This window comes from Thermobia domestica, chromosome 1 (genome assembly GCF_964235325.1).
Source record: "Thermobia domestica chromosome 1, izTheDome1.hap1.1, whole genome shotgun sequence".
Lineage (NCBI taxonomy): Eukaryota > Metazoa > Arthropoda > Insecta > Zygentoma > Lepismatidae > Thermobia > Thermobia domestica.
This window is the reverse complement of record NC_137454.1, coordinates 62342668-62360235: the sequence shown is the minus strand read 5'-3', so window position 1 is coordinate 62360235 and position 17568 is coordinate 62342668. Positions and strand designations below refer to the sequence as shown.

Genomic DNA, 17568 nt, shown 5'->3' with positions numbered 1-17568 from the left:
CAGGGTCGTGTGTTTATGACCTCCCATGGAAAATAAAACCCCAAAACCTTTATCCAACGCAACAGTTAGTGTATGGATTGTACGCCCCAGATGTAAGTGTCCTACTTCTTAAGCACCACAGCTAAGGTATTTACTTGAATATCTATTTTTCAGGAAAATATTGAATGCATATTTAATATTGGACATCCAGGACAAAAAGATAAAAATATTTTTTCAACTTTTTTTTTAAAAAAATATATTTACATTTTCAAAATTAGTTTATAAATGGCTTCCTTGCGTAGTGATTACCATTATTTTTATTTAATTGATTAACATATTTAAAAAGTGTATTCAACCTATTTTTCATCTTGTTTCTTTTCCTTCACCAGCTTACTATTATGTACACTTGCCGTGCATCTACAATTTATTTATTTACTTATTTTTAGCTTCTTCTCTTGCTTTTAGATCTTCGAAATCTGAAAAGTGATCATCTAATCTACATTAAGTTTAATGGGACCTTCACAATTCACTGACAGCCTTTTCCTGAAGACCAACGAAGTACAAAAATTTATTTATTGTTTAATTAATTCAAGTTTAATGAACAGCAAAATGGTAAAGAAAGTCAGTATAATATTTTACATACAGTTTGTTACCAACTTTATGTCTTCTGTAATAGTCTGTAAAATTCACCACATTGACTGTCAGATACAAATTATCTTAAATTTAGGTTGGTTTTGTCTTGACAAAGAGCCAAAAAATCAGGCTCTAAAATTTAAGAACATATTTCTGCATAAAGCATAAAAATAAATATTTCATTAAATATTATAGTTCTAAATTTCAACTCACTTTGGACAAATACTCTTGGATTCTGTGGTAGTCTTCTTTATTTAAGGTGTCCCTGCCGAAGCGTGGAATAGTGTCTAACATATCTGATGATATTTGTTCTATGCTTTTCCTTCTTTGGGCTTCCTGGCGACCGTGGCTGATGGCAATCGCGACCTTTTCCCACACATGTGTACTACTTGTCTGGCTACTGCTCTCAATTCCTAGCAAACGGTAACACTGATTGAAGATAGCCTTCCATTTCTGATTTGGTGGTACACACAATTTACCGAAAGAACTGGAATATCAACAAACTGGACGTTAAAAATATTAAATGTAGCTAGAATAAAATATATCTATACTGAATTGAGCAAAACCTACATATTACTTTATCTCATATACATTACGTTTCAACGTGTTTTATAATAAAAATAATTACACAAAAATAAAATAAACACTTTGAACATAGCTAACCTTATATTTTGCATACCTTTTTCCGGACCCGAATCAAACCCAATACGTATCTTATGAAAGCCCAAACTCTATCCTGGACACCTCAATAAATTAAGGTTTTTCTAGAGAACAACAGGACTCCAAGTTACAGAGGTTTTACTCTATACTTGTTATAGAATGCGAAGAAATTCTTGACAGCACGGGGGTGGTTCTTCAAAGATGATACAGGTTTAATTTCGATCATGCATATGAGTCATGGTTTTTGCCTGCAGCAGTTCACTGAAACAAGAGACTTCATGAATTGAGGGGATTCTCCTCATAAGGGTGCCTGATTTACTTTAACTTATCAAAGTAGATATCTTATTCATTGTGAAACAACACTAAAATTTAAAAAGAAAGAAAAAGAGTAAAACCAATAAGCATAACACAAGAAGCTATTATCTTTGTGTAATGTTAAATTTGGCATTATAGCCAAAGCAAGACATCCAGAAAAGACTCGGGATGTTTTCTTGCCTTTTCCTTTTCAAATTTATATATTTATTTCTTAAATGGGGGTCAATTAAGGAACTGCATGCATCAGACAAACAATGACTAATTTTCAGTCTGATAGAATATAAAGGTACATTAAATATTAATTGAAAGATTAAAACATTAATTTATTGGAAAATACTGAATGAAGTTTTCGGTTTTACGTCCTACTGATACACACTTTAAGAAGACGGATGATTAATGGAAGTGAATAATTATAAAATAACTGGAAGGAAACGAGAGAAAATCCAAAGGACACTATATTGTCCATCACAAGCTCGAGTGATTGGGGATCGATACAGGGACACCTTGCATGAGAGGTAAGCACCCTACCACTGAGCTATCGTGTCCTCTATTGATTGATTGATTTGAAGATTAACATCCCTTTTCAACATCACGGTTACATGAGTTGAGGCCCACTGCCTAATGCAGGACCAGAACCAATACCCGGACTTGTATCAGAGGCTTTGTCACAGGGATGCAAATGTGTGTGCAGAGCAGGGTTTGCCCAAGTGGGCCCGGTGGGTTTTTTCGGGTTGGACCCACCTGAAAAAAAATACTTCAAAACCCATCTGGGTTTTTGAGCCTTTTTGTTAATATATTACCGGTACAACTAAGGTGGTAACACATTGAAAGTGACTTTTATCAGATTTTGGACTTACCTTGGGCGAATTAGATGCTTTCATCTTGGAATATACAACAGCATTCAATGTTAGACCTATATAAAGTTCTGAATGCACTGAATGAATAAAAATGCTTACCTTAGCTTGAGATAATTATAGAACAAATTAATGTATGGATTGTGTTTATACAGGGTGTCTACTAAAATTCCAAAATGAAATTTCGTGACTTTTTCGTGACCTTTTCTTTACCAAATCATAAAATTTCCTAACATTTTCAAGAGCGAATTTGGGTACGAACTAAGCCGAATTTTCATCCATGCGATAGAAACGTACTTTGCTTGCGATTTGCTAGCGTCTAAAGCCGACTATAGATATTTTTGGTGGTGAATTTTGACATTTTATAGAACAAAATTTTCCAATCTGTACTTACATTTGTACAGTTTAAAAAATCGTGACCCAAAAGCTAAATTTCGTGACTTTCATGACCGTTTTCTGATTTCAGTACTTTTTCGTGACATTCGTGACCGATAGACACCCTGTTATAGCCTATTTGAAGTAAAATATGCAATTTTATATTTTAAAAAATACTTTCCGTGAATAGTGTGCTCGACGCCGCCGTGAGACGTTATCCCTCATACATTTGACGAGTTTAAGGCCATAGGTTCCTGTATCACCAGTAAATATATAAATACATTAGTAAAGCTAATAGTATTATTTGATACATAAGATGGTAACTCAAGTATTCTTCAGTAAAATTTGGTTTTTCAACAACAACAGTTTAGTTCAATCATTAGTTGCTACTCTTCAAATAAGCATTCTGGAGAATCAACACTAGCAATAGCGTAAAACTTCTTGTCAAATTTAAAAAGCTTAACGCTCGGAGTTCCGAAGATTATGTAACCCTACTATTTCAGATGCAGAATTTAAACTTCCATACTAGTAGAAGCGTCGTTGTACAGCAAAGAAAGTTGCATTTTCGGGGAATACCCGTCATGAAAAAGTGTTCGGGAAATTCCCGCAATTGAACGCACAAAGCATTGGAAGTGAATACTTCAACAATAAAACTTATTTATTTTAAGCTGGAAGATATTTAATTTCATTTAAGACATTTACCTTATAAAATAGAAATTCTCTCTTTGTTAATTGTTTTAAATTCATTTTCGAGAAAGAACCGTCTTGCTAGTGCTAGGGAAACTCCCGTAATTGAACACTCAAAGTATCGGAAGTGAACTTAAACAATAAAACCATTTATTTTACGCTGGAAAATATTTGCCATATAAGATATTTTGAAAAATTTATTTTATAATACATGAATTATATCTTTGTTTTAAATTAATATATTTGATATTCATACTGTATTTGGCAAACGTTACTGAGGCTCCTGGAATGATTCGATCTACATTTGTTCGTTTGTCTGCCTGTACCACACACATATTACAAGGTACAACTTTCGGTCTTTTAAATTTAAATTTTCAGAGTACAAGCACGAGACACACTAAATTTCCTGCATAGATTTTGGAGGCATTCCAACGTAAAATTTCAAAATGGCGGATTTTTTTTTTCAACTAGCGTATATCCACGCTACAGGGCGCAACGTTCGGACTTTTAAGTTGAAATTTTGAAGGTAAAAGCAAGAGACATTCTAAATTTGCTGTATAGATTTTCTCGGCGATCCAATGTAAAATTTCAAATGGCGGCCATTTTTTCAAAACAGTAGTGAACAGAAAATTGTTGCAAGTTGCGACAATGACAATTGAAATATAAATTACGTTTCAACATTTTTATCCCTAAAGACATTGCAATATTTCGAAAAAAAAAAAAACAATTGAACCCGAAAATACCCGAAAAAACCCATATGGGACCAGGTGGGTTGGGTTTTCTCAAAAATACCCGGGTTTTTTCAAACCCTTTTGTAGAGGGAAGGATGAGTTGCCCTTCCCTAAGTTTGAGATTTATAATTTTAATCAACAATATAACAATACGTTAATTAAAACATGAAATCCTACTTATATATGAGTGGAGTCTTGCTCTTCTTCCCCCAGCAAAATCTGTAATGACGCTACTGCTTTGTACCCCACCGAGAATGGAACCCGACAGTACATTAACAGAAAGCACTCGCGTCAACCACTTGGCTAAGTAGAGATGCTATTACAAATCTGTCGAATACATACCTGGGTTTCGTAGATGAGGAAGTCCCCATGGTTTTACGTAACGTGCCATTTATTTTAACATCATCATTCCATGCTCCAGAGAAATTGCCGTCAATAGTGTCGCCATTTGGGAACTTAAAACTTCCCTTACCATTGAAGATACCTGTGGCAGAAAACTCGCCTTCGTAATAGGAAGAATCTTCATAAACCATAATGCCATACCCCTACAATAAAATTCACATTTTACATACTTCATAATACTCGGAACAAATATGCAATTATTTATTTAACGGAACATATTTAATAAATATGCAGTATGTTTAACGCTGCACTTACGAGGAAACGCTGTGATTCCCAGCTGATATGTGTTGCGACCTTGGTGATTTGCGAAACTTCAGAGGTCGAATAAAAAAAAAATTACAGAATAAATAGAGAAATGGTATAGTACAACATTGTTAATGGTTTAGATCCTATACCGTAAATACTAATAAAAATAATTCAAGAAATTAGCAAAGATAACGGCACTTCAATATTCTAATCTTTATATAGAAGCAAAGGTCTTTAAAACAACTTTTAAAAAATATTCTGTTGTGGTGCATCGATTAAACGATAGTATTTGTAAAATGAATTTCATTTGCATTGCGCTCAGTAGCTATTTAAATCAAATAAAGATGTTCTTACATTGAAAGTGTTCAAAAACTAAGATTAACGTAGTTAAAAATTCAATATTTTATCGACGATTAAGAAAGCAAGAAGAGATTGGTAAAAGACAGGACGAATTAGGTGTATCCTACAATGACGGTCTTTTTCGATGCATTCCGTCGAAAAGGAAATTCTCGAAATTTTATACTTTAACGCAAACAATTCGTAAATGGCTAGAGATATTCAACTTCTAATTTTAACTGTCATTCTACTTACAGATTCCTCTAATTTTTTAATTTTCTTTAAACTTCCAAGCTTTCGACTCTGTTCTGGAGTCTTGGTCACGGAGGTTAAAAACAGAAACATTAAGGGATAAAAATGGAACGGATTTACCAAGGGAAGAGCTGTGTTGTATAGAAACACGTTGTTAAGTACGTCAATGGTCTCAAAATGGGTGAGTCAATTTGTGCGCCTTTCTTGTTTCTTGTTGAAAAGTTGCCAAATCATGTATTTTTATTGTCATGCCAATGCTGTGAAAATTTTGTAATTACCTCCTTCCATTCGTTATTCAACCATCCCCTATTTTTTTTTATATATATATATATATATATAATGAATAAATAGATTTTTAAAAAAAATGTCTCTTTACCTCATTTCTAGCTCCAAATAAAATTTTTGAATCTTCTACCCTGTGTTGCGTTTTTTTTTTTAAATGTTTCGATGAATCAACACCGGATTTTCCGCATTTTAATCTTTAATATGCTCTTTTACTCGAACTTTTAGATTTCTTTCTCTTTTACCCATATAATTTTCTTGGCAACTGCATTTTATTTCATAAATACCCGATTTTTCAGTGGGATCCGTGTAAGGACTCTAATATTGGGTAATGTTCTTTTTCCGAAGTTTTGGGGGTTTTTAAGGCTGTACAAAAACCATATTGTGTATAGATTCTGTTTAATGCAGTAGTAAATGTGGGAAAAATAGCATGAAACATGAATCTAAATTTTATGACAATACACTTATAAAATAAGAAAGAATAAGAAAATATATACGAATAATATGAGAACTATAAGGCTACTATCAAAGAAACATACATCACTTACGCTTAGTGTGTTATGGACGAATGTACCCTCAAAATATATTCCATCAAGAGTCACAATCAATCCTGGCCCATGCTTCATATTATTCTGCCATAGTCCCAAGTACTTTTCTCCTGAATGTTGAAAGAGAAACCAGTTCAAAATGAGCTTAACTGACTGACAGCATGATATCAATTTTATCAAGAACATGCAGCAAGCCACCCTTAATTAAGTAATTCTATGTGAATTGCTAACAAGAAGCATGTATGTGAAGGAAATGTATATATTATAAAATCAAACATTAAAGTGACAAAAAAGATCTTCGTGAGTTCTACCATTTTTATTGCCCTTATATTTCTATAAAAGTAACAAAATCTTAAAAGTAATACTTCAACTTGTATCCGAAGGATTCTTAACAATTCATCTATTATGTAAGTTGAAACTATTTATCATTCGTTAAAAAGCTCCATATTTACAAATAAGATCATAAATTTCGCTATAAACCTGTCAACAATAACGTTAAAATATTAGCATTTTGTTTCGTATAAGGCAACATCGTAATCATTTTTCACGTTTTGCTTTATTATTATTAAAAAAAAAAAAGTAGGAGGTAAGCACACAAGATATCTTAGACTCTATTTTACAGGAACGCCCTAAATAAAGATCTAGTGGTTAGTACATCGCAAGATAAACTAAAGACCATGGTTCAACAGTACTCATTTGGAATTTAATACGATTTATATTCTACGCAATTGTTTGTAAGGGACGCTTTTGTAGTTTCATTAATTACTATCTCCCTGACTATTTATTATCATTTATTTTATATTAAGGTTCATTATGTCGAATTGTGAATTTTCTTTGTTTCGTAACTTATTTAACAAAGATGTCTATTTTTTATTGTTCATATGCTACCTTGTATTTATTACCTTCCAAATTTATCAATTACAATTTCTTGTAAATATTCGGTTTTTCACATTCTAAGATGGCGTACTGATCAAATTTTCTGTAACTCATAATATTTATTTCCATGGTTTACTTATCTTAAACAACACACTAACTTCACGACATATAAGACAACGGATTCGTACAATTACTTCTATGGAATAAAGTTCGAATTCCTCAGGGATCTAAAGTAACAATTTAAATCTAGAAATCGTCAACGATAATAAACTTTATTTTATAATTAAATTTCTGCTTTCTGTTTTGTTTGAAGGCTTGAAAAATGCATGCTATAATGCATTAGATTTCTTCCTAGTCTCTTAAAGGTACATTTCCATGTTAAGTCGATTGAGAAATTAAGAATTGCGGAACAATTACAGCAGTTATCACTAAGCAAATATGACTACTGTATATGATTTCAGCTACTTGCGTTATGAGACATTTCAGCAAAAGTAACTTTTATGCTAAAGGCAACCATAGGATGGAGTAAAGTGTAACACAAATGGTAACATAGGATTAATATGTATTGCGAATGGGAAAACTGGTGAAATGAAAAATACGAAAAATGAAATGTAATCTTTCAGTTTTATATTCTATGGTTATGCCGTGTGAGTTAAGGAAGATGGTGATGATGAGAATGAACGAAATAATGAAATAAAGAAAGTGGAAGGAAACGGGACGATCCCGAGAAAACCAATGCATACGGTATTTGTCCACCACAAACTCCACTTAGATGAGAGCTGGGATCGAACTAAGAACATCAGGCACCAGAGGTGAACGCTGTACAACTGAGGCACCCCATTCCCATGAAAAGTACGAATATAATGATGATGATGTGATTATGAATTCTGATATTATAGATGATTATAAAGTTCCGCGAATATAATGAATGAACGAAATATGTAAGAAATAACATAATATAGATTAATATTGATAATGATACTTCTGATGCTTAAAAGTAGTTCTTTTTTCTCTCTCTCTCAAGCTCTAGGTTCTACATTGTAACTTTATGTTTTACCTGTTTCTCTGTCTCCATGACCACATCTGTCTCTTGTTATTACGTACGTAATTTACGTAGCGAATAGCATAGTCTTACTGTATGAGGATGTTTGAGTGCTATACTAACAGCATGGTCTATGATTTATCACCAGAATCTGTAATATTTAGAAATTAAAATAACACGTACTGCTATAACTGACTAGGAGTGCTGCTTTTTTTATTTTATTTTATTTATTTATTTTTATTGCTGTAATATTGACACACTTAATAAAACCAAGCCAATTCGTTTGTTTCTGAAACAGTTGATGCTAACTTCTGCTCGGACGTGGAACTTCTGGGTCACCTTGATCATCTAAACTTCTTAAACTTATAGTCTACCATCTTATTTCATGGATGCGTCTGAAATGCGGTTCCAAGAACTTCTACCACCATTCACAACATCGAAGATGACCAGCGAGACAGGACGAGCAACGACGTGTGCATATTCTTTACAAAATATGTTTACATGGAAGCACATTTAGTTTTAAATCCTGCATGACTCCGACTTTGTAGCTGAATAATTAGCATGCTTATGTATGATGAGCGAAAGTCTGAGGTTCGATTCTCGGTTCGAGTACAAAATTTTCGGTACTGATTCATAATCATAAGGCAGCTGGGACTAATAGGATCTGAAGTAAGATGTAACAAACTCAGAACAAGAAAGCCAGAAATAAAGATGACGGGAGTCGATGTGAGGATGTCATGCCTCCTCGTGACATACGCACGTTCTTTCTTGACGCGTGGTCCTGGGTTCTATGGACGTTCTTGTTTTGAACACAAACCAGAATATTGATTAGGATTCCACTTTAAATTGTAGGCTCGTCTCATATAACCTCGGTACTGAAACGGACAGCTGAATTCAGATCATTTCAACTGAACTCCTACTTAACGTTTCGTAGGTTGTAATGCCAGAAGTTATTATTTATGACTCCGATCTTAGTAACCACAAACTATAGGTTTCCTATTGTCACTGAATGTGTGCAATCCAACGAAGCCACTGTCAATTTTTGCGGGACCCTTTCTACTAATATACTCGTGAGTCTAGAGTGGCATTTGAACAAATGACATTTGAACTCGCTACCACTGAATATCTCACTCTTGCATAAGCCTCCTTCCCTATGAGCCATGTAAGTGAAGCAATGATCAGAATATCAGAAAGCAACTCGTAAGGAAAGACAGAAATAATTCAATGCAAGTACCTGAAGTAATATCATCCATCACTCCATAGCCCTGCTTCATTCCGTGCTCCCATTCACCTATATAAACTGAAGCAGCCGAAGCTACGAACTGGCCTTTCTTCAATACTCCATGACCATGTGGTAAGCCATCTTTAAAATACCCTTCATAAATATCACCATTAGCGTATCTAAAAAACCAGAACAGATTATCTTGAAATATTGTACATCAAGGACAGTAAACACACACTTAACCTAAATATTAGCATTAAACAACTAAAATAATTCTTAACTTCAACGTCCTTAGAAAAAAATCACGCTAATGATACAGTCTTAATTCTTTCTATTATTCTTAGAGTCTAAGGTAGCATGAGAATTAGGCACAAACAGATCTATCACAGAATCACAAGAGTATCATACCTTTCCACTTACTAATATGAAGAAAAATATTTAACAAGTAATAATAAATAAATAAATAAATAAATAAAAATTCATTAATTGTTGTGTACGAATACAGAACGACCAAATATGAATTTTAGTTATTTCAATAGGGAGTCTGATTACTTCTACAGGATGTCTACTAAAATTCCAAAATGAAATTTCGTGACCTTTTCTTTACCAAACCATAAAATTTCGTAACATTCTCAAGAGGGAATTTGGGTACGAACTAGGCCGGATTTTCATGCATGCGATAAAAGCATGCTATGCTAGCGATTTGTTAACGTGTAAAGCCGACTATAGACAATTTTGGTGGTGAATTTTGCTGTTTTATTGAGCAAAATTTTTCAGTCTGTATTTATATTAGTACAGATAACAAAAAATTGTGACCTAAAAACTAAATTTCGTGACTTTTTCTTGACTTTCATGACCGTTTTCTGATTTCGTGACTTTGGTGACCGATAGACATCCTGTTCTAAAAGAGATTTGACAATATCGTGAAATCATGATGCTTGGTATGTTTTTCGGTTCAAGTTTCTTTTGCTTGCCTCGTGCTCACATTCTCCTTTAGCACAAGTTGCAAGGGATGCACAAGCATAGAAAGGTATTGAGACGCTCAATTGGCTGGCCGCATGTGTATTACAACCACACTTGGAACATCCGAAAGTCTGCAGTAAGGAGCGGTCATCTCTGCTCTTGACATGAAGGTGAAAAACTGATACACCGTGTCAGATGTGTACACAAGCAAGTAATGGATTTCCAAAGGATTATTTTTTTAACAACATGTGTATATATACAATGAAGAAAAAAATAAACTACTTTCTTTACGCACTTTACAATTTCGGAACTTAATAACACTTTTTTATTTCTTTCTTGTGCAAGCATTTAGAGAACGAACGAATAATTCTTCAATTACAGTTTATTTTAAACTGATTTACCTACAAGCCTGCGAAGTCACAAACAAACATGTAAGTGTTACGTTTAATAATTTTATTACTTACAAAATACTGTTAAGTAGAGAATAACAAAATGTCCAAAAGTAAAATTTCAGTCTTTACCAAAAAATGTATAAACACGTTTTTTTGTTTTTTTCTAATAATAATAATAATAATAATAATAATAATAATAATAATAATAATAATAATAATAATAATAATAATAATAATAATAGACGGGACCAAATTATCGTGGATTTGAGTGAATTCTCAAGTCATGTAGGGTAGGTTTAAGGCGGGGAACACTTACGAGATGTCAGTAAATTCTGTTCCCGTTATACTTGCGGAGCTTTACACATATATTTTGGAACTTCCTTGTAGATATTTCGTTAGCAGTCTCAATGTAGTCTTATGGTCCAGAATTCGACTCCCAGTAGGAGTACTAGTGGTTCAGATTCTACGTTAAGCTGTAAAACCGTCTCAAAGAAGAAATAAGTATCAAGAAAATATGCATTACTTCTTGGACGTCACTGTTCCTCACGAGTTGAATAAGGAAGTTTTTTCTTATAAAAAGTGCTCAAAAGATGTGAACATTTCAGATTCTGTAATCCTACTCTGAACTATCTGACTTCCCCTGCCATTCATTACGACGGACCCAGCTCGCGCCGTGTGGACTTTGTGGTGGACAAACACCGTGCTCGTGGGTTTTCTCGGGGTTCTCCCGTTTCCTCCCACTTTCTTCATTCCACCATTTCATTCATCTCTCATCATCACCGTCTCCTTTAGCCTAACCGGCATAACCGTGGGACGTAAAACTTAAAGATTTCATTTCATTTTTTCATTACGACGGAACGCGTTTCTAATTCTTGCATATACCGCCTTTCCTTATCATCTTGCTACCAACAACCACAACTACCAACAACAAACAATAATTTTAACACACCATTGTTCATTAATGCTTCTGTGTATGTACCTTAGAACTCCTTTCCCATTTTCCTTCCCCTCACTCCATTGGCCTTCAAAGACGTTTGTACCATCTGCTGTAGGTGTTTCCTGACGACCAAAACCGTGAGGCATATTGTCTGTAAACTGACCAACGTACGATCTGCCATCAGGCCAACTCAATTTCCCCTGGCCTTGCATCTTTCCACAAAACCAATGCCCTGGAATACAAAACATATTAATAAACAATTCAACTATGGACTTGTATACATCTTGCTACTTGATTCACTGGGATACATATCAATTACTTGAGTCGTTCATCTCCAAAACGGCTCTTATCCATTTAGAGCAAATCCCAGAAAACTTACAAAAAAATGTAGGGTCTGAATGTTTTGTAGAACTGGGAATACTTCATGTGAAACTTGAACATCCTCAAATATTTCCAATTCTACAAAACGCATCGATCTTAGTTTTTCTCGGTTTTCTGAGATTTGTTATAAATGGACAAGATCCGTTTTGAAACTGGAAGACTCACTTATAATTATTGTATATATTCCTTAAAATATCCTACGAATTGAACATCAGTCTGACAAATTACCAATCTGAACACAGTAAAATGCAAAGTGAATTAATATATTGTTGCACATATATTGTGAGAATAGAACCTATCACGCTGGTCTGTCAGGAGATTTATTACTAATAAACTATATGTTGTAACTAAAATTACCAAAACTTAAAAAAAACTGATGATTATGATAATTTAAACTAAGATTTTTCAGAATAAAGCTTTACAAATGTTGATTTTATTTGGAATATTACTCATTCAAGCACAAAATTTCACGCTCAAAACAGCCGTAAAATAGCAACTCTTTCTACAAATAATTGTCAGAGGAATAAACAACATTACATACACAGAAAATGATCTTGTAGTGTAGTTGGTAAGTCTATACATGTATGTGAGTCAGAATTCCATACATATTGGGACTCTCCCATTTGAACATTCATACAACATAGTATTGGTACAAATAAATTAACGTATTTACAATTTGGCTGTTTCTACTATTCTTACCTGAATATGTGGCATCTTTCAACACAGGGTGTTTAGTGAAAGTATATTCTGCACTTCTCAAGGCAGGAGGAGTATGACAATGAGCCTTCTTCAAACTCTTTTTGATTGCAGTTTGTAGTGCTTGCAACCATTCAACTTTATCTTGTGGCGTAGGAGTAAACACTGTCATAGTATCTTCAGGCATTGTCAAAAGAATAGCGTTCTGGAATAAGCACACATTAACATCAGTTTCACAAAGTTATGACATACAAACATTCTGGAATATACAAAGGATGGATAAAAAGTAATGGCAACATTGCTATAATTCGTACCTGGCTTTATGCACAAAAGAATACTTATTAAATTTCTTCAATGTAATTACCTTCCATCTCTATCTCGTTCTGCCACACAAGAAAGCCATCATCCGAGTTATATGGGAGGTGATGTACATCGTCAGTGCATGAATCTTTGTCCATACCCCGCAGGGGCCGCCATATAATACGGACGATGGCTTCTCTTGTGTTTTTGTGCTTCCCGCGAAGTGATTTCTTCATTTTGGCGAAACCGTCGTCACAAAGTCTCTGAAAACATTGTTGTGCACTCCGTTCAAGTGTTACTAATCACAGCTCATCAACTTCCTGAATACTTATATTAAATAAATCTAGCTATGCATTCTTTATTGAAAAGTCCTGTACTCCCAACCATAAGTGACTTAGAAAAATCAACATGTGGAAAAAAAAAAATTGTAACTAAAGTACCTTATCTACAGTTGTTAAAGGGAATTAATAAGTTTTCGTGAACTAGTTATACACATCGATAGTTTACTACTAAAAGTTTCAAAAGTACACATCAGCATAACCATAACATCCATTTTTTAGTTATACAGTATTTTGAAGATCTCATGAAATAAAATAATGTGAAAAAATAATCGTAATAAGATAATAAGATTATCTTCAAATATAATTGAATTCTCGTAACAATTTCTGAAACTTAATTCGCCTTGTCAATGTAAATCCCCTCATTAAATATTTCAGTTCAATCGGAAATTAAATATCTCCGGAAATCTCCACATTTTCGGAAATTTAATATGTTACGATACATTGCATACATGGAACATAAAAAAGTAGTACATATGTTCATTACATTTACTTTCTTAAAAACACAATTATGTTGCATAAACTCTTATTATATTCAAATAAGACAACTATTCCATGATTGTCCAACAGTCAAAACATATTTTATAACACATGCGTAAGAGTTGGCTTCAAGACAGGTAACTTATCATGAAATGAAAACTTTGAGTTTTGCGTCCCATAGTGGGCTACAAGAGACGGTGATGATGAGAAATAAATGAAATGGTGAAATCAAGAAGTGGGAGAACCCCGAGAAAACCAAACGTATACAGTGTTTGTCCACCATAAAGTCCACTTGGCGTGAGCTGGGATCGAACCAGGGACCCAGAGACAACTTGCCATTTAGTCACCCTAGATTAAGTGGGATTTTTTTTTTTTTTTTTTTTTTTGCATTAGATTTCTCAAGTATATACAAATACAACAACTAAAATAATATATAACCTTGTTAAGATAAGAGATTAAAAAATATGTAATAATATATACAGAATCCGTCAAACAAATGTATGTACACCTTAATGAAATAAAACTCCATATTGTGAGTTAGTGCTAAACTTAATTATAAATCAGAAAGTCTAACACATATTACAATAAAGCACAATACAAGTTTCCTGTACCTATACCTGCAACTGCACTTGTGGCAACGTTACGAACTTCTCTGAACCAACAACTGAAGAAGCAGGGTTTATAGCTGAACGAGATCTTTCGGATCTTCTCATGTGCACAACACACATGATACCACGCGTATTCAAAACTTGTCACAAGATCACGTAATTGTTAAGCGTGTAGGAGGTTCTATTTTAAACTTGAAATATCCCTTTAAAATTGACTTCAGTTCCTCAAATGTCAAGCGTGCATCAGCCATTTTGCTTCACTATAATACGGTATATCATATGTTACGGTGATGAGAGTACAAACATAGGTTGAACAAACACTGTACATGCATAAAAACCAGAAACAAACCAGTTGGCGAAACAACCCATTTTGTGAGCTTAAGCCTGCTCCACCGCTATCCACTAGCGACCGGCTGAAGTATGTCCAACCTAGCGGCGAGCACGTAGTTAGTGCGCTGCGACACCCTGTCTCTAAAACGTGCATTACGACCTTTCTAGATCTAACTCTACTTACATACTGTAATGATAATTCACTTTCGAATACAACATGCTGATATCACATATACTGTACAGTACCGAATCTGTATACATTTAAAAATATAAAATGTGTATGTGATTACTCTTCGTTCTTGTATTTTCTATCGATAACATTAGGACTTATACTGAGCAAACTGAAAATGAATTAACGATAGAATGATGCAATGATGCTTGAAAATACAAAATTGGCTTCAATTTCATACGAATAGTATACCTAATTTTCCGTTAGAACGCAGGGGGTGGTATCTCGACTAAACGACTAATAACAAAAACGTGTGTTTAAGGTGATCAGAGGTACCACCACAATATTATATATATATACCGGGTGCGACATTTATAATGTCAAACCTTGATGACGAAGAAACCAAAAGAGAGAGAGAAGCGAAACTTTGCACGAAGCAACTATACAAAGGGGCGTATTACTTGACATCACCGGATGAACAGTGTTGCCAACCCAATATAAAGTTATGATTTTTTTAAATGGAACGATCTAAATTGTGTTTCATAATTGAATTCAACATTAAAAAGGAAGACGAAAGATATGCCACCCGCAGGTCAGTGTTGCAAACTTCTCGAGAAATAACGTTAAATATGTGTCACATTTAAACGCCTTTTGCACACACAGGGAGTGAGATACACACTACTTTTGCACAATAATTTAAATATTGGCCATAACGGTTTAAATTGACACCAAGTTTAGATGGGTCCGTTAAACAGTGTTGACATAACAGAAAAGACAAAAGTCGAGTTTGGATATATTGCAATAACTCGAAAAAAAGCCATAAGTACATTATGGTTTAAAATTTATAGGACAATTTCGTATGTCAGAAGAAGCATTCTCACGTTTATTTGAAGTCGATAAGTCAAGTACTTACCGAGATATTCGGAATTTTGTAAAAGCTGAGAATTTTGCGCTGTAGAAGTTGGTAACGCTGTCTCAAATTCCCAAATTCCCACTTTTTCCCTCAACATTGAGGAATTCGTAAAGAAGTGGTTGAAACAAAATATTTCGGGTGATGTCAAGTAATACGTCTACCAATGTGCCCCTTTGTATAGTTGCTTCGTGCAAAGTTTCGCTTCTCTCTCTCTTTTGGTTTCTCCGTCATCAAGGTTTGACATTATAAATGACGCACCCGGCATACACTATACTATATGATATACTATGCAACAGATACTATGCATATATTCTGAAATACCTCCCCCTATGGAAATGTTAATATGAATTAGAAACTTAATTTCTATCATTATGAGAACACTACACTCAATACTTTACCTTGTGAGTTTCCGTGTCTTCAAGTGGCTTAACCCACACAGTCTTCAAGGGAAATACCGCCTGTGCTCCGCAGGAATGAATCAATATGTCAGTTAGTAAAATAAACCAATGGGATGTAAAACGACCAGCGTTCAACAATGTGATTGGATGAGAGCGAGAGTCACGTAAGAAACGTCGTTCAGAATTTTGTAAAGATTCAAATATTTTGCCAGAACTTTCCCAAAACTGTCTCGTTAGATCTGCTTCACATCTCACTTTCTTTACATCATCACATAATTGTTCCCATTTTACCAACGCATCATGAACCTTTTTCCCTAATAATACGAATTCCGAGAACTCTTCACAGTCCTTTGTTAGACACTGCACCAATTGAATGTAAATAGTCAATCTATTTAGAGGTTCCAAAAGCAAATGAGCCACAATTACCTTCGTAGTACTCTTTTTCTTCGTTGACAAATACTTGCTAAATAATTCCGGTAACCGTTTTACATTGCTTAGAGCAGATGCTAATTGGGTAAAACCTCCAACGACCATAACTCCGCAAACAGCATCGAGGTAACTCCTATAGATATAACTAAATTCTTCAACATGTTGCACTACTTTGATAGAATCTACTCGTTTACCATGTGATATGTATTCGGAAAGCGACAGAATATTTAAACATGTGATACACAGTAAGTCATTGTAGCACTCAAAAAGGGAATCGAAATTGCTGTCACATTTGAATTTTTTGTTTTGTTTAACTGACTTAAATATAATTTCTTTCACAAGAAGACCTTGCTCAAGGAACACTTTTTCATCTCTCAAAAACTCTAAGAGATTGGTAGCACACTTAGAAAAGGAACAGCCACTTAAAGAGCCAGATGAAAATATCTGAGACGGTAAAATTGATTGTTGTGACTCATCTTGCTGGAAGTTTAGCTTCACCAAGCCACTAGGAACACCAACACTGGAAAACAAGTACATATCAGAAATGGTATGTAAAAGTAAAAGAAATGTGTGTACCTTCCTGTTGTAAATTCACTTCATTTACCACAAAATAAATATTCTTTTTCTTCTGAGAAATGATGTCTAGATAGATTTTCATAATATATTTGATTAATCTCTTCAATATGAATCAGCTAAAGAAACTTGATCAAAATATCGTTTCTGAATCTGCATTAAATGTACAACTGCCAGCAAAGTGCATGCTCACGCCACGCATGGAACGGAAGCAATGAAAG

The 17568-nt window shown here is 34.1% G+C and overlaps 1 protein-coding gene across 1 annotated transcript in view; it reads right to left on the bottom strand.

Annotated features, from left to right (window-relative positions):
• The window catches only part of Als2 (Amyotrophic lateral sclerosis 2), a 47149-nt gene that overhangs the window by 18012 nt on the left and 11569 nt on the right, over window positions 1-17568 (bottom strand). The window contains exons 3-9 of the mRNA XM_081757794.1: window positions 16346-17294; window positions 12813-13014; window positions 11775-11964; window positions 9453-9619; window positions 6301-6410; window positions 4577-4779; window positions 826-1099 (exon numbers count right to left, since the gene is read on the bottom strand). Of these exons, the coding sequence (XP_081613920.1) occupies window positions 826-1099; window positions 4577-4779; window positions 6301-6410; window positions 9453-9619; window positions 11775-11964; window positions 12813-13014; window positions 16346-17294 (2095 nt within the window). The remainder of the gene's footprint in view (window positions 1-825; window positions 1100-4576; window positions 4780-6300; window positions 6411-9452; window positions 9620-11774; window positions 11965-12812; window positions 13015-16345; window positions 17295-17568) is intronic.